This window comes from Rhipicephalus microplus, chromosome 3, assembly GCF_043290135.1.
Source record: "Rhipicephalus microplus isolate Deutch F79 chromosome 3, USDA_Rmic, whole genome shotgun sequence".
NCBI lineage: Eukaryota > Metazoa > Arthropoda > Arachnida > Ixodida > Ixodidae > Rhipicephalus > Rhipicephalus microplus.
Window position 1 is genome coordinate 15,979,060 of NC_134702.1, and position 18,877 is coordinate 15,997,936.

The following is an 18,877-nucleotide window of genomic DNA, read 5'->3' on the forward strand; positions in this document are numbered from 1 at the left end:
GCTTCCGCAATCATCACGTGGACGCTGTTGTGCCCGCAACGCCACTGGTTCGGCGCGCCGTTGTTGCAATTGTTTGACATCGCGAGCTGACTCGTCGGTGTCGTTCGCGCGATCCGCCCACCACCGGCGCTTGCATTCCCGTTCACGACGTAGTGCGGCTTGGAAGGCTGCCGGATCATCGGTCCGCAGATGTGCGGCTGGCTCTAGGCCTCCCGGGCTTGTTTCTATTCCCGGACTGTAGAATCGGCCCGGTGAAAGCGAGGTCTATCACATTTCCACTGTCAGCGCTCTTCTAAAGTCCTCCGCTGGGAGTTCGTAGGATCCATGGCTTATCCATGTTTAAGCTCTCAGCAGAAACTAATGGACGCGTGCTCGGCGCCATGGCTGTGACGGGATGGACGACGTCACTCACAGCGCAACCAATGGCGCGCGTGCTTGGGTACAACGCTGTGAACGACGTAACTGATAGCACAGCCAATGGAGAACAGTCGAGACACCAATGCAGAATGTTTTTTTTTTTGTTTCTTCTAGCCATATACAGCTTTCGCCGTAAAATCTCGACAAGTGCTTTGCGTGAGCTGTGGATTACGCCTTAGCGTTTTCCTACTGGTATTGAAGCAAAAAGCGCTTTTTTTTTGTTCGCTAGTCGAGCAAACATCACCGCACAATTCGAGTGTCGTTTACATGGCCTTACGCGTGTTTTATAAGTTTCAATAACCGATAACAAGACAACAACAGCAACAAGAGCAAGAACAATGGCAACAAGGATAGTGACAACAAGAACTACAGCAACAAAAACAACAAGGACAATGACAGCAATGACCGAAACAATGAAAACGACAACAATCAAAGACAACAACGGCCATGATGACGACGACAAGAACAACGACGACGACGACGACGACGACGATGACTACAAAGACGGCAACAACGATGACGACGACGACAATGAAGGTGACAACAGGTTAAAGACGCGCGTTTTGACTGATGTTTAGAGTTTGAGCGACGCAACATCACGCTTTTCGCGCAGCAGTACCGGTTAATAATTACGGCGCTGCACTTCGCCTTTCTATTTTTTATCGCCCACTAAACGTCTCCTCCGATAAGACAGCTAAGAATACGATGGATCGCACCGCTATGTATAAAAAAGAGTCGGCTGTTCGCAGAGTTAATTAGTCTCGGGGAAGTATCGTTCGTTATAGCCGTGCGCTTGCATTTTTGATGACCAACGCTTGCTACTCCACGTACCTCTCTGTATGGCCGTGAATCCTTGCACGGTCGTGGTGTTCGTGGTTATACTGTTATCTCCGCATTAAATATAGAGTCAATTTCTTTATTTCAATATTTTTTTAGACTAAGTTGCTATGCGATCTTCTATACGTGGGAAATTGCGTACCAAATAGGGGTTGAAGGTTCGAGCAGCATCGCTCATTAATTATTCGCTGGCGTGATTATACACGGCCTCTTTTTGTAGTCTTCTTCGGGGGTGTGGTCTGCCTGATGGGGATAATCAGGTTGTATCGTTTAGCAAATATGTGACAGCGGTAAATCTGAGAGAGCGGGTTTTATTACGCAAAATGTGCGCATGCGTTATGCGCCCTATGCTTCTCGGCCTTTTGGCTAAGATCAAAGTGTTTTTGCGCCCTATACTGTGTATAGTATATGTACACACGGCGAAAACTTTAGCTATTGTGCGCAGTGGTCACTCTTTCGTTTCTCAGCGCGTTATTGGCGAACGAAGTTACATAACATTGCTTCGTGGACATGTGCTTTGTGGGCATGCACTTGTCCTCACCTTTTTTGAGACTTAGTTCAGTCGTATGGCAAATATACACCAAAAAAACTGCCACTCAAGCACGATAGCTAAAGATTTGGCCGGCTGTACATAGTACTCGTGATTATATTTTCTTCTTTTATTCTTCTTGATTTTTCGTGTCTTTTTGTGTATCTTGTACATTCTTCCATGATGTTTGGATAGCAGGCTTTAACGTAGCCTGCCTTCGCACACTCATTTCATAAATAAGTAAATAAATCACTTGCTTATATATACATATACAGTGCTTGCGGGCACAGTCATTGGAAACTATTTCACTTCGCCGCGGTGGTACAGTGGGTATGTTGCTGATCTGCTGACCGGAAATTCATCGATTCTATTCCGGCTGTGGTGGTCGCTCTTTGGTATAGAAGTCAAATGCTAAATTTGATATCTTAGAGTTAACGTCCCAAAACCACCATATGATTATGAAAGACGCCGCAGTGGAGGACTCCAGAAATTTCGACCACCTGTAGAAGTCAAATGCTAGAGGCTGATTTGCTCGCTAAATAACGTCAGGTGGTCAAAATTTCCGGAGCCTTCTACTACGGTGTGTCGCGTAATCATACTGCGATTTCGGCACGTAGATTTACTGCGATCGTAATCACACTGTGCCTGATAATTATACCATGATTTTGAAAAATTCCAGAGAGCTTTACTATTATTAAATACTTTTTAGGGACGAAGCTCCTTATGGCGTGGCTTGTGCGTCCCTCGTAGTACGTAACCACCAGTGGCATACACCCGAACTAGGTATAACATTTGACCACCAAGGTGGTGCCGGTGAGATATTTCTTCTGTGCGTTGTTTAACAATAAAAAATAGTGCTCAACGTACATGCCAATTGCTGCTAGTGCGGAATGAGAGACAGGCGCATTTGGCTTTTAGTCAACGCACACGCTGCGATCCCCATTAGCAGCCATTAACATGTACATTGAGCACTATCGGACAAGAAAGGGTTGCTACATTATACTCGCTGGGTGTAACCTCCTTAATTTTAGAAAGGTTTAGCGAGCGTTGAGCCGCAGCGCCATGAATACAATCAACTACTATATATACCATGATTGAATTCGAGGTGGTTAAAGGGGGGAAGCAGATACGAAGCGCAAGCCGTAAGAAATTAAAAGCTGAATCCTCCTGTCTCTCATTTCACATTAGCAGCCACTGGCATGTACATTGAGCACTATCTGACAGGAAAAGGTTGCTGCGTTATACTCGCTGGGCGTAACCTCCTTGGTTTTAGAAAGGTTTGGCGAGCATTGGGCCGCAGTGCCATGAATACAGTGAACTGGTATATACCATGAACTCAAGCTCGTTGAAGGTGGGAAGTAGACCAAAAGCGCAAGCCGTAACAAAGTGTGCGTGTGCCACCTTTCTTTTAGTCCTTGGAATGTCCACTGAATGGTGGTGCTTCTGTATGGGGAATATATGATAAAAAAGATACGAGATGGTGGGACTTGGAGTGTTGAATAGATGGACGAACGGACACACAGACAGATGCATGGATGGACGCATGAACGGACGCAGGGGCGGATGCATGAACGAACGCAGGGACGGGCGCACGAACAGACGCATGGACGGTCACACAGACGGACGCATAAACGGACGAATGCTTCGCTCCACTCTCCATCATTCACTCCGTGGATACGCTGCCATTTTTTTTGTGTCACATGTATACGTGATCATCTTTCTCAGCATGCTTGAGTCTAATATAGCACAAGAAGCTTTCTCAGTTGTCTCGAGTTTACCTTATTTAGAGCTGGCTGATTTCATTTTATGCTTGAGGACTTAATTTCATCCCTCGATCTAACTCTGCCTTCCTATCAGAGGTGGCGTTTCCCATCCCTTGGGGAACGTTCTCTTGCTTTTGCTTCCCTCCTGATGTCTGTCTTGGCATTAAGTGACCAGCGTACATTTACGAGAAATCGGCTTAGATGCAGGCCTGGTATACGAGGCCAAAGTGTGTCGCAGTAACACAATAGATGGTGGTTGGAGAGAAGGCGTACGATGCAGTCGTCAGTACTCTTGCGCGCAGAGAGAGTTCACAGTAGTACAACCTATTGGATGTATCACCGCGTGTACGATAACCCTTGGGACGAGGCATGATATACTCAGAGGGCCGTCTTAGAGGCGTCGCATAACCAGAGATGACGCATATCGCATATTAGGACGTTGCATAACGACTTCTCAGACACGTCATTCACGGTAGTTTTAGTGACGTCACGATAACGTGATGAATTTCGGTGCTTCGTGACGTTATGATGACATCGTTAGGTGACGATCGTTTTTCGCGTCACTCGTGCCGACTCCGATGGTCTGCTTTCACGTTTGGTTAGGCATTTGAGGTTTTAGCGCATGCCGCCGTGGCCACCTGCAGGTGCATCAGGTGGGGCGAACCTCGCCACCGCACCGTGAACTCAAACGTCTCTTCACCGAGTGGAAGCCACTCATCGCGCGATAGGAGTGGCAGCCTTCGGACGGCTGCGGTAAAGCTACTGAAAAGTAGGGCTTTGGGACCGGGTTGAATGTCTCGCCTAAGCGCGGTGCGCCTTCTGGGCCGGCACCTTTAAAGGCCCACTGACGAACACGCGGAAGACGCGTAAAAGCCGTTCATGGTTGTCAGGAATTAATCCCGCCGGACACCGCCCGAGCCGCCGCTGGCATCTCACTGAGCTCTCTTACGAGCGCCCTAGGGACAAACAAACCTAGAAGTCGTGTCGGGGGCAGCTATGTGCCTTCCACCGCTATATGCTGCGCTCACCCTCGGGCGGCGCGTGTAGTGCGAGATTAGCGTACGGTGCACGCAGGGTGGCTTGAATGTTACCCGGGCTGACAAAGACGAACGGGTCCTCTAGTTTCACGCTCCTTTTTTAAATGCTAAGCCTTTCTTGGCGAACTTCGGTGACTTTGAGCGTATCTATCTATCTATCTAACCGCTTACGTTCGGGTGCTCTCGTGATCACCCCCTTAACTTGGCGTGAACCAAAATTAGCATGGGAGGGTAAGATGGTTTGACGAATATGACCCGCTAGTCGAGACATGAATAATGCCTCAATCCCGTCGCGTGCGTCGTCAGACACTTCCCGCCAAACAGTGGCACATACCCGCAGGCGAGTATGTGCCGCTGGTATGCGGGTATGTGCCACAGGTGATTGACACTTAGTATCTACCCAGGAATGACGACAACACACATAGGCGATTTTAACGCGTGAACGTTAGGCACTATCCGACATTGGTAGCGTCGACCCAACATAGAATAAATGTCAATGTTAAGAAACACCTGACATAGGCAGCGTTGACGTACTGACGAATGCAAATAATGAATTTCAAGGTTTCAGTAGGAATCGAACCCAAGCACTCGGCGTGGCAGTCGAGCATTCTACCCAGGAGCAACGCCACGTCTCGGAACTACTTTTCAAATAGACGCTAAGATTCGTGAAACGTCAATAGTTGTTGCAGTGCTGCCTACCCAATTTTATAAACATTACATACGTACTCCTTTGATACAGCTCCATCGGGTTAACTTCAATTGCGGTTAGGTTGCATGCGCTGAACTTGATTTATGTAGCAGTGTCCAGGGACAGCACCTTCACGAGCATCAGCACTTCATATCAGCCTATGTTGTTGCTAATACGCATGTTCCAGTTTATATCGTTGCGCAAGTGCAAACAACTGGTTATATCAAAATCTGAAACTCTTCAACATATGTCTGTGCGTGCAACATTTGCACATATATTTAGCATTATTTCGTAGCATGTCGCTCAATCAAAAAATTACAACACGGTCTCACTTTTCCTCCGCATGCTTCGCATAACGTTGATTCCCAGGTACGTGGGATCTGCCGAATTTTTGTCTTTATTACTTTTTCGTCCCTTGAACGTTAGTTAATTATGTATGCGTGTTGGCACAGCCTGACACACGGACGAGAAGACTTGGATGCAGCAGCTTGGACCGACATAGCTCACTGTTTAGGAAAAATAAATTTAAATAAAAATGGCCGGATTTTAATAATTATTTACGGGTGACGGCACATACTAGGCTTCTGCATAGTTCCTCAACGAGCGCTTCTACGACAGAACAACAGCAATAATTTCACGCCGCATGCCAAGAAAGAAAAATGAAATGAGAAGGCGACAGTTGACGGAACACTCAAGGTAACTGAAATTACACTGAAGTAAATGTACTCGTCGCAGATACATTCTTATTTCCTTCTTTTTTTGTTTTTTTAATGACTTGGGTCGGTAGGCACCCGGCGTTTGGCTAATCATGTCATAACATAAGCGACATCAACGATAAATATGGCACCGTCTCCCCCTCCTTCCAAAAAATTGAGGTATAGATCATAAAACAAAACGATGATAAAGGAGACGCAGAAGGTTGCGAGGTTGCCGGGGGGGGGGGGTACGACGGGGGGTACGACTGCCACGTGCTGTATCTTATATTGATCGATAGCCGTCGAAGGAAAGAGCTGTGGGAGGGGGAGGAGGAGTTGATGCCTCGTGAAACAGTGCGGACACCTGAGAGAATGTGTGATGAGGAGGAAGGGAGGGAGACAGGTTTTCTTTTCGTCGCCGCCTTCTCTTTATTCCGAGGCCCGACGGATTTCTGGGCGCGTGGGATCGGAGGAGTGAGTTGGCGATCCACAGACTGCGAGCACCTCGAGAGGTCGCGCACGGAATAACGAAACGGCGCGGCAGAGCGAGCGACTTAAGTTGCCTCCTCACTCGATGTAGAAAGTGAACAAAAGAATCGGTAAGAATAGAAAAAAAATAGAAGGGGGGGGGGGGTAGAATGAGAAAAGAAAGGACGTGCCCCGAACTGTTCTGGAGTGAAACGTTTCGCCCCTGTCTTGCTTCCGCTACACACCCTTCCACTCTCTCGACTCTTTCTTTCTTTCTTTCTTTCTTTCTTTCTTTCTTTCTTTCTTTCTTTCTTTCTTTCTTTCTTTCTTTCTTTCTTTCTTTCTTTCTTTCTTCCTTTCTTTCTTTCTTTCTTTCTTTCTTCCTTTCCTTCTTTCTTTCTTTCTTCCTTTCTTTCGTTCTTTCTTTCTTTCTTTCTTTCTTCCTTTCTTTCGTTCTTTCTTTCATTTTTCTATCTATCTATCTATCTATCTATCTATCTATCTATCTATCTATCTATCTATCTATCTATCTATCTATCTATCTATCTATCTATCTATCTATCTATCTATCTATCTTTATTTCTTTCTTTCCTTCTTTCTTTCTTTTCACGATTCAAATGTTACCAACTTCGACCACTCCCTCACTCACTTTCTTGCGGTACCACCCGCTCAACCTTCTGCTCGAAAGCGCCGTCGAGACAATTTTCCGAGCCCCGCATTCGGGAAAACTCGGGCCGTCGGCCCCGACTCGCCGTATAGCTTGCAGCCAGCGCCAGAAATGAAATTCACTGGGGCGGGTTTGTTTCCGTCGCCGCGGCGTAATACGAACCATTTGCCCTATCCCAAAAACGCCTCCGTTTTAAAGGCCTTAGAGATCGCGTTCTGCATTTGTGTTTGTTGGTTGTTTTTTCCCTTTTAATTTGTTTTTTCTTTTCAATCTTCCATTTTCTTTTTCATCTGTGTTTCAGGCATCTTCGGACGCTCGACCAAGTTGCTTTCATTGTGTCTTTCTGTCTTTCTTTCTCAAGTTTCTTTTTTTCATTCTTCTTGGTCTTTTGCTCCTTCCGATTACAGGAGACAGTCGCGTCGCGGCACAAAAACTGTTCGCCAGACAAAAACGCAACGAACATAAAAGGCACCACCACCGTATTTGAATGTTAATTTCTCTCAGAGCGTCTCGTAGCACCAGTTTAAAAAGAAAGTAATAGAAAAAAGCCTGCTTGCTGGGGCCGTACGTTTAACTCCAGCTAATACCGTACAGTGGCACGGAAGCCGTGGAAGTTGTTTTTTTTATGTTTGTGTCACGCTACTACTTTTACTGGTTGCCGTCACGTACCGTTTCTTCTCGCCAATTTTATGTCACATCACATGCTCGGTAAACAACTGACACGAGCTTCGAACGAAAGGGAACGCATCGAGAGCCCCTCTTTCTCTGTTAGACGCAACCTAACGGAATCAACACACATTGAATTTAGGCAATGATTGATTTGTGGGGTTTAACGTTCCAAAACCACCATTTGATTATGATAGACGCCGTAGTGGAGGACTCCGGAAATTTTGACCACCTGGGGTTCTTTAACGTGCACCCAAATCTGAGTACACGGGCCTACAACATTTCCGCCTCCATCAGAAATGCAGCCACCACAGCCGGGATTTTGATCCCGCGACCTGCGGGTCAGCAGCCGAGTACCTTAGCCACTAGACCACCGTGGCGGGGCTGAATTTAGGCAATGCACAGGGACAATATCTGTGGTAATTTAACTCTGATGCAGTAATTATAGCGTGAACGTAACGAATTATAACGTGAACGTAAAGTTGAAATGGATGAAAAAGGCAGCTTCCTGCCAGGCACGGGGTTTTGTTGCTTGTTGCATGTGCTTTGTTGCTTTTGATGGATCCACTTCATCAGCGCTGACTGAACAGCTACATGACGTTCTGATCAGGTATGTCGTGCAGATGGCCCACGGATCCGTTGCCTCTAGATTTGATGGATGGTATAACACTGAAAACGGACACGTTTGCAGTGTTATATTTAGTGGGAGTGGTGCATAAACACGCGCGCGCAAGCAAATACGCGCTCGCGTGCACTAAAATTTACGCCATACCGATGACATTGCGCAACGTTACAAGCCAGCCTGCAAAAACGTAACCCCCGCGCACAGTTCACTACCTATAGTGTGCTGGATGGATCGCTTCATACTCTACAGGTAAACATATTTCTATGGCCAACCATAAAATTCAGCTCGTAATGCCTACGCAACTCTTTCCGCAATGGCCTCTCCAGGGAAGAAGGTACAGTGTTGTACCGTCTGCGTCTGGGCATAGCCTTCACCAATGCCTAGTCATTTAAGATTGGGGCGGGTAATGACTGTGCCGTGGATGAGAACACCTTTTGTGCTGCTGCCATGGAGTGATACGCAAACGAGATGTTTCCCCACCGCACTGTTCTAAATCAACCGGACGAAAAATATTTCATTGTCGACAAGATATTGGGAACATGACACTATTCATCCCAGTTCCGAAAGGCAACAAAAGCGCTGTTGCGTTTCCTCAAGGACACTGGTCTTATACATCGTTCGTGATGTGAAACGGCAAACTGCAACGCGTCAGCCCAGTCAGTGACTTTTCTCTCCTTCTGTCTAACTTCCTTTCCCCTCCCCCTCCCCATAGCGGGGTAGCCTACCGGGCTCAGCCCTGGATAACCTCCCCACCTTTCTCCTCATTATCTCTCTTTCTGCAACGGCACTTCTGCCATGAGCCCGAGGCCCTTTAAGCATATTGCGGGAGGCTGCAGAAAATAATCCACAGTAAATTTACCCAACCAATACACAACCGACGAACTTCGAGACGCAGTCTTCCCAAGCTCCAACCTCGTCGATCAGCTAAGGCTGGTCTCAAAAGCACAGGACGCGACGCAAGCTTCATGCTTTGTGAACCAAGATAACCTTTCCTGAGCTATGTTCTCGAATGGACCCTACAGGTTCGAGTGTTTTTGTTTTTACCAGCACCACTTCTGACAGGCGCGAGAAAAGGAAAACAAAATCTGCTCGGCTTATATCTGTATTGACTTGTCCATTTCTGGCGGTGTCACTAGACTTTCCGTACAATGCACACATTTAGCTAGATGCGATGCCCCGCTCCAACGCCTAAGCGGGAAGAAGAGAGGACGTGTGCGAAAAGAAAGAAGGTTCGGAATAAGGGGGGCGGCAACCGTCCCGACAGGCGCTCAACAGGGTGTTGAGACGTGACAGGCAACGCCGCACTGGTACGATGGCGCTCCGAACACTCCTACTACGTCCCTCACGGAATTCTTTTGAAGATGCTGAGCTGTTGGTTTTGCAGATGAAAGAAAGCTAGCAAAAATAAGAGCTAGGCATTTTCCTTGGTGCAGCTGCGTGGCTGAGGGAGATTATATGCAAATGCACACCTCCTATCATCCTTTCCATAGCGCTTTTTCTCTTTGGAAGCGCACTTTGCTTGGTGTGAAACGCGAGTGAATGGCCCCGCGCGGAATTGTTATTATTCTGGCTGACATTGTGGATGGAAAAAATGCGTCGACGGGGCGTGTGTCTTGAGGAGCTCGGAGTGTGGTTTTAGGGCGTTGGGACGTGGTTCATGAGAAGTGATGAATTTCGCGCAATATTTGCATTGAAGCCTTTATCCGAAGTGGACTCCAAGCAAAATGAACCATCGAAGTTTCATGATGGAAATACATGATGTATGGCCTCTTCTGCATTGTTAGACGCCAATGTTAGTTCGATTTCTCAAGCGTGCCCGAAGTTAAGTTTCCTTGTACACTATGATCGCACTTAGGCTATCGATTCCCTTGGGTTCTGCGGAAGCATCGAAAATTACTTTCTGCGGTATCATCACCGCTTCAAGTGTTCGTGATCGTGTGGACTGGGGTATAAAAGAAAAGGAAATCTCTGCACCTATCTTTCTGTCTATTTCAATGTTTGCTCAGCATGTTCAAATAAAAAAAAAAGTGGAAGCTTTAAGGGCGTGTTTTTTTTTCTTTGTTAGCGACTGTGTTAATGAGAACTATAGCAGACAATAATGCCAAGGATATACTTTCCTTGGCATTACTGCTGGCTAGTTCTCATTAGCTCAGTGTGTTCAGTCACTCAAGTAAGTAGTAACCTAATGATTTGGCACAGTTAAGTCTCACAATACTTTTATCACTCACTCACTCACTCACTCACTCACTCACTCACTCTCGCACGAAGCAGTGCTTCTAACCTTCTCTAACACACCAGGGACTCCCGAGTAAGCTGCGATTTTCCCGTCGACTCCTCCTCTCAGAGGCAAGCACGACGTCTGAAGTGGCCGGTGCTCTATATCGGCGGCCATGAATCGTGATTTCCTGCCCGCACGCGGGAGAAGAAACGACTGCCGTCGATGCTCCCTCGTGGCCAGGCCCGCTGTTGCGAATGTAATGCACTCGGCGATGGTCTATAGTTCTACCCCAGCAGTACCAGCTGCCACGCACCACTCTCGTGCACCACGTGTGCCGCGTGGCCAACGCTTCGGGGCCAACGTGGATACGAGCCGGTGGAGAGGCACACCGCTGATCAATAATGGACAAGCGTGCCGAAAGATCGAAGGAACGCACTCGGCTATAGTCACCGCCCTTGCCTTGTCTGCCGAGAAAGAGGCGCCGTGCCGGCCACTATACCGAGTGAGCGAGCGAACACGGAACTTCCTTGGACAGCATCGTTCTCAGACTATAGCGTCGGCTGGTGGGTCATGCATATCGCAGACAGTTCACTGCGTCGTGACGTGGCCCGGGCAAAGCTCACGGCAATGGCATTTCAGCTAAATCGTGGAACGAAAGGCGCAAGCTGCAGGGTTTGAATGTGCGTGAGGAGCACTTCACCACGAGTCCGCACACCCCTACAGGGCCTGCCGTCACGTGTTTGAGACAGCCTCCCTCGCATAAGTTAGTGCCTGGAATGTACTATACACGTGGATCAGACATTGAGGCCCCGACTATTTAACGTCCTGTGAAATACACAAATAAGACGAAAAGTGACCATCAAGCTTGGTTCTTCGTTCAGGCGATTTGGAATGAATTTGTGAAGTGATAATTTTTTCTTCTTTTATTTTTTACTTTCTTCTTATCTTTGTGTGTATCTTGTATATTACTACCATGTTGTCAGCATAGGCGGCTCTAACGTAGCGTACGTTCCCATAATTTTTCACAAACAAACAAAGAAACAAACAAACGAACAAATAAATAAACGTTAGGCAGTTATGTCGAGATTTATTTTTGCGCTTACTACGTCTGTCTACACGTCGCGTGTGAAAAAAAATCTTTTCACGTGAAACTTCACGAAGCAATGCGAGGATTAAACATGACTTTCCACGGCAAGTAACAAAATCCGCGGAAGTAGCATACAGGAGAGCCGCGCAGCTTCCAAAGGAGGTCACGAAGAGTGCATACATCTGCGAGGCACAAAACAAGGGAAACAGGGTTGCCAGCACTTGCACATAACGACATCAGTGTGCTTACTTAAGCCTTATTTCCACCGGCAGGCAACCACTGGAAACGTTTTACCCCTCCGTAAAACAGGATCAATACATAGACAGAAAAAAAAGTGACAGAGTTAGTAAGAAAAACGCATCTAATCTGGAGATGCAGAAGTTAGAGTAGCAGCTCGGGAAACTCGATTTTGTGAGCTCCATTAGGCATCAGTTTCGCTTCACTGGGAGGCGCTGATTTCCGACGCAGGCAAAATTTGCGTATCCGGCTGTGTCGCCTACGGCTAAATCAGACGCAAAGCTCCGAAGTGAAGTCGCGTAAGCCCCGCGACAGTCGCCGTTCTATTCTCACCGGGAATTCGGGAAGGACTATGAAAAGTTTATCGAGTAGAAACAAATGATCGAAACGGAAACTATAGAAGGAAATAACGTATAAGCACTGCTCTGGTTCTAAACATTTTTTTTTCTCTAGGATGATTCATAGGGCCTGACTTAGCACACCTCCTGCTGCCATTGCCTATAAGTGACAGCTCCACACACTGTTGAATATTTTGTCACCGATGTGCAAGAACGCCTGACTTCCTCCAAATGACCGTCCGTCTTGTGAAGTTGTATCCGGGAACGTATACTGCACTTGATGTTGCTTGAACTAGCTCTTGGGCTTGTTGGTTATATGCCTACCTATAGAAAATTATGCCCAACTTGGCACTCGATCGTTTTGTAGCGGGTGAGAGTAGAGAGACGTGAGACGGCGTCGTAGGCAGCCGACGTGGCCGTGCCGATCGCGCCACTTTATTCCACGCCCGAAGCCGAACCGCGGTAGCTGTCCACGTCCGACGCGCCAGGTGCGTGAGCTCGTTCTAATCCTCGCGCAGCTCGAGCTAGCATGAGCTGCGCGAGAGGCGTGGCGCGGCGATCCAGAAATGATGATGGTGATGATGGCACTACAGTTTAAACACACATACGCATACGCAAGCAATTACACCCCCCCCCCCCCCCCCCCGCTGATTATGAAGCATGGTCGTGTGTGCTAGCGTTTGTGAATGAGTGTGTGAGTGAGGAAGCGCAAAGTAGCGCCTAGTTTTCAATATTTGTTGTATGTCACAAAGGGAAGAGTGGAGAGCGCAAATAAGGGAACACAGCCGCGAGCAATAATAGCTTGCTGCTCTTGCGTTGTTCGCCCTCGCGTGAAAAGTCTCGCAGGGTGCCTGCACACGTCTACGACGACTCCAGGTGGAAGCCATGCACCTTCTTTTTCGGCTCAGTCGATCGTATGCATTTATTTACATCCTCGAAAGCTTTCTGCCCTTTAGGCGGTTTCGGCAAAGCCTCAGGGATCTTGCCATTGTTGATCAAGTGATATGATGTCACCTGATGACGTGATCATATGACGTCACTCCACGTAACTTCCTAGTGAAGTCACAACTGCGCTATGGTTGCGTCACAAGTTTTGCCGATGTTTGGTGTCCTGATGAAGTTATGCGATGATGTCATCACATCATTATTTCTCGCATCACTTCGTGTTGATGCAGACGCCGTTTGTCACTCCTCGTTTCTCGTGTTCGATGAGCCATCCAGGGCCTTAGGCTTAAAATGAAATACATTCATTACGGCAGCTGCGTCAGTAACCGATTATAACCCGACAGTTCGCGCGCCTTCAAGCCAGACTAAACGCGGGCCGCAGACAGTGTTGTGTGCCGTCCGCAGCCATCAAGCACTCGCCTCAACCACTCACGAACGAAACAATATAAAGCTAAACAGAGCATACGAAGCCTACGCTCGCATGGGTGAGCATAGGGCGCAACAATAAGGTCCTCCGGGCGTACCGAAATTTGGCGTGCTTTATGCCGTCTGCCGCGGTCTTACGCGTAAAGCCGTCCGCGGCACCCGCGTTCAAGCGAGTCTACAAGCGGGGGCCAATAACGTTGGCCCCCGCGCCATTGATTATGCCAGCCGAAGTGGCGTTTGATAAATGGCAACACGAGACCAACTGGAAACAATATAAATTTCAAATGGCACATTCTTGTGTTCTCTTTACTAGTACGCCTCTGTTGCCTGCACTATTGATTCTACAGAGTTTGTAGCTTTACACGAAAAAAAAAAAAGCAGACGCGGCAAACAAACTGATAAAACAAGGTCTGTGTAGTGTAAGGCAATGACAGGATAATCAAATAATAAAGTGGCCAGATTAACTGAGTAATTTCGTTCAAGATTGCCCCCCCCCCCTCCTTTCTTCGAGAAGGCGCGCACAGCGGCGGAAATTTCTTGTGCACGCTCTATCGCATTGTTGAGGGCGCGTGAGGGATAAGAGAAATATGACGTAGTATACGCGTGCACCGAGCGCACAGGCTCGGAACAGCGCTCGCAGCGGCACCAGAAACAAATGGGCTGCGGCAGGGTGGTGCGGGAAAGCTTCTATCGACGGATGATCTTGGACCGATTCGTGCTATGCTCTGAACGTTGGTTCTAGCGATCGGTCCGGCGCGCGAGTCCTTTCAAAGCCAGTGCGAGTTGTGTATACGTGAGCGGGAGAGAAGAGGTTCAGGAGACGAAAAAACTTAGCTGAAGGAGGGAGCTATATAGTGAAGTAGCTCCTCATCCTTTGCTTTGTCACGTTCAGGGCTATATAATAGAAAGCGACTGGTCCCTGCTGAAGCTCGATCTGGTACGTGGAAGGGACGTACAGTGGAGGCTTCATAGTGGTCACACCGCTACCGAAGCTTCAATTCGGAGCACTCCTCACAACTTTTATTTTTCTAGTAGCGGCAAGCGCTGAAATAAAAAAGTGATTCAGAGGATCTTATGAGTCCTTTCAACACTTACGTCAGTTTTGATAAGTGGACTGTCGGTTCTAGGAATAACTTGAAGCTCAGTCCAGAAAACCACACGTACGAAAGAAAGTGGGACGCACTACAGCGGTTACTTGCAAGGGATGTTTATTCGATTAAGCATGCAGAGAACTAATGGCTACTGGTTGTTCGAGTCGGATCTAAAGTGAACGCATTGCCGGGCAGTCAAATTTTCTTGTCTTGAGAGAGAGAGAGAGAGAGAGAGATAAAGATGCAAGCGAAGGCAGAAAAGTTAACCAGATGTATATCCGGTTTGCTACCCTGCACTGGGGAAGGGACGAAGGGGAGAAAAGAGGCTGCTGTCACACGAGCATATTGAACAAGTATTCTTTTTTCAAGGAGTACCTCACAAGTAATGGCTTAACTGACGGTTATCAATATTTAAGCGACGGAAGCAGCTATACATACAGATGACGTATAGAATTCTGACTAATGTGTAGCCGTAATGAAGAACGTATGTTTATATGTTGGCTATTGTTTGAGCGTTTCAGAAGGACGTTCTTTTTGCAGCGGACATAAGAGAAATGTGCGTTCAGGTGCGAACGATGATCGGCAGCAGATTCATTCGCTATGCCTAACAAAGAAAGATGAGCCGGAAATTGCATTTATTCGCCTAATTTTAGCGTCCTTTTAGGCCATTATAATAAAGACCATGTCATACGCTACGTTAGTTTTGAACTGAAGTCGGGAACGTTAAAGGATGAAAGACATTTCTACTACGAATGCCGGACATACCACGCCTAGCAATGAAAAGGCATAGCCAAGAGTATGTGCATGACGATGTTTTTGTCGTTGTGGTATATAGCTTCGATTTGGCGAATAATTTATTTTGTACAAACACGCAGATAAGAAAGAAAACTAGCTGTGGCTGAACTGAGTTATGCCTGGGTGGGCTTAACAAGAAGTAGAGTTTATCTTGTTTAGCTTGGTTTTCCGTATGGTTACGCTTTTCAAGTCATGCGACTTGTTCTTCCTTCGTTTCCTCGGCCCACTCTCTCCTCTTGGTTTTGTTCCGAAACCTGGCCTACTTCAGTCTCTCCGACTCACTTTCCATATCTACGACAAATCCTATCGAGCCCCCTTCCCCTCACCTTCTATTTATACGGCCCCTCCACGGCGGTTAAGTGGCTAAGGTACTCGGCTGCTGACCCGCAGGTCGCGGGGTCAAATCCCGGCTGTGGCGGCTGCATTTCCGATGGAGGCGGAAATGTTGTAGGCCCGTGTACTCCGATTTGGGTGCACGTTAAAGAACCCCGGGTGGTCGAAATTTCCCGAGCCCTCCACTACGGCGTCTCTCATAATTATATAGTGGTTTTAGGACGCTAAACGCCACAAATCAAATAAAAAAAACCTTCTATTTATACGACGCGACGCCGGCTCCTCCTCTGCTGTTGCAAGCCAATTTCGCCGGATCAAAAAATGAAAAAAAAATCACAGCATATTTTTTCACGTTGTAGCGCTATTACTTTAAGCGTTCATTCACGCACCGCCCACTATGACCTACACAATCATTGCCAAATGTCAAGGAAAGATTGCATACGCACCGCGTCATTAATTGCACTCAACAAACCTATTTTTAAGTTTCGTTTTGCATTCCCGATTGTCAGCCCCTGGATGTGCCATGTCTCTCTCTGTTGGTGCATGTTATTCGTGTGCTAAAGAACTTCAGTAAGACAACGAGACAAGAGAAGATGACAAGATAAGACAAGACAAAACGAGACTACGCAAGCCGAGATAAGACAGCAAGACGAGACAAGAAAAGACAGAAAAAGACAACACAACAAGACAAGTGAGGAGATACGACGATGGTATAAGGCTTGGCTGTCAACCACACTCTTATACTGGTTAGCCGTTGATGCATTGAGAAATGTGGCTCATGAGCATCGCGAGCGACATTGCCCGCCACTTCAATTAAGTAGTAATGAGCATTTGTAAAAAAATACAATTTCTACTCGAAATCGCTTTGTCAGAAATCACCTTTGTAATCTTCATTTGCCAGTCTGACTTATAAGAAAGACACTAATCTTGATGTTATGCTCACAGGACATTTGAATAAAATTGGCTACTCTAGTTTGAATGTGCTGACTCATAAACTGGCTTGAATGGTTCAAGATTATCGCTATCTCATTATGTGCACCAATTCGTTATGCAGTATATTGCTCCCACTCCATTTTCAATCTCGCCGTTCTACCTTCCCGCAGTGGTTCACCCGCTGGTTTATTTTTATTATTTTTTAATTAAACTGATGATAAAACCTGTGGAGTATACGATGAAGTATAAGCGAGTGCGTTTTTTTACGTGCCTGGAGTCTCCGTGTTTCCCCCTTGTGTTAAGGCACTTGCAAACTAATCGAGAAATCTGCACAGAGTACTTTTTAATCGACGCTGCTGAAACTCACGTCGGCGTGATGAAAGCCAGACAACGGACGAAAAATCGATGCTTACTCCAGTCTGCAACTGAGACACTTTCATCTCGTATGTCCCGAATGCCTTGATTAAGAGACCCACAATCCATAATGACGCACTGACAAAGAAATAGCTTAAATGAAGTCCATTAAGTCAATAGAGCTCGCGGCGGTGTTTTCGCTCGTAATACAATATGTCCTTCATTTATGCATGAGTGGGGGTCTTTACGTGGTAATTTACGTAGAACCAAAATCTACTCAAATAAAAACAAAAAAAAAGAAAACAAAGGTGTTCTGGCTACCGACGAATCAATGTTTACAGCCTCAATGCGTGGCCGGTGCTTCTGTTCGCAGTGCTTTTAAATTTTACTTCTGCAAAAAAGTAATAAGTAAAATGAGAGACTCATTAACGCAATTAGCAAAAACGAATAAAAATTCAACGCCACTAAGGCCAGAATATGCACGCGGATTTCTTGTTTAATAAGTTAAGCGTGAAATAAACGTGCCAGACAGGTGATAAGCTTGATGAGACAAAACGGGTGCGCTGTCGTGAGCTATTGCTCAATATCGGACATTGAAATATTGGCGAGTCATTTACAGCGTGTTAATATGCACACCTGCCTAATCTTAAAGGAAGATGGATATTTCGACAGAATGAACAGCAGTTTGATAAGTGTTTTGACACAAACTGTCCAACGATTATTGTGAAATTCTGAGAAATCACTGCGCAAGAACGACGTCCTCGTTGTTTTTTTTTATTTTTTGTCGGTCCACGTGTTTCTTGCACTGCAGTTTCTCAGAATTATTTTACCAGCACGGCCAACTGGTCAATTCAATTACTCTCAAGTTGTACTTGATTGATTGATATGTTGGGTTTAACGCCCCAAAACCACCATGTGATTGTGAGAGACGCCGTAGTGGAGGGTTCCAGAAATTTTGACCACCTGGGGTTCTTTAACGTGCACTTAAATCTGAGCACACGGGCCTACAACATTTTCGCCTCCATCGTAAATGTAGCCGCCGCAGCGGGGATTCGATCCCGCGACCTGCGGGTCAGCAGCCGAGTACCTTAGCCACAAGACCACCACGGCGGGGCGTCTCTCAAATTGTATGTGTAAATCATGCGAGACACTAAATGCGTTGTAATGAACTTTCATTGTATCGTTGTTCGATCCAACCACGGCAGAATCATGATATAGTGGACACTGAAATGACCTACATATTTAAACACTTGTAGCTTTTTTTTTATAGTTTTTCGAGATTCCGGATGAAAACTATATCTATCACAGAGTACCTTTTGTTCCTGGCATGAGCATTAGGTTGTGTTACAAAGTAGCCGTGCCTGCCGCCTAGTTTGTCTTTGGGGAAAGTACAGATGAAGTTCATTTGGCGCGAAACAGCGTGGACATTCCTTCTATGACGCTCACATACGATGCAGGACAACGCGCGTCCGGGCGTACAACGCTGCAACCGGCTTGTACAACAGATATTCGGAGGGTGACAAGACGCCCTATCTGGTCCCATAACCCCACACCATCGACGTAACTCAAGAAAGTGGGCTGTAAGAATGAACCAGTTGCGAAAGGACCAAGGTCGAGCGATAGAAGCGGCGTACGCGGTGACTGGAGCGTCAACTTTGCTCTACTGACAACACCGTGTTCCAGGAAAGTGAAGAGTGCATGCGCCGTTCAAACAAAAATACAACAAAA

The 18,877-nt window shown here is 46.8% G+C and overlaps 1 protein-coding gene across 1 annotated transcript in view; it reads left to right on the forward strand.

Moving 5' to 3' along the window:
• The first annotated feature begins 818 nt into the window (after positions 1-818).
• LOC142802693 (neuronal acetylcholine receptor subunit alpha-7-like) overlaps positions 819-18,877 on the forward strand; it is a 125,343-nt gene continuing 107,284 nt past the window's right edge. The window contains exon 1 of the mRNA XM_075887664.1: positions 819-964. Within this exon, the coding sequence (XP_075743779.1) occupies positions 819-964 (146 nt within the window). The remainder of the gene's footprint in view (positions 965-18,877) is intronic.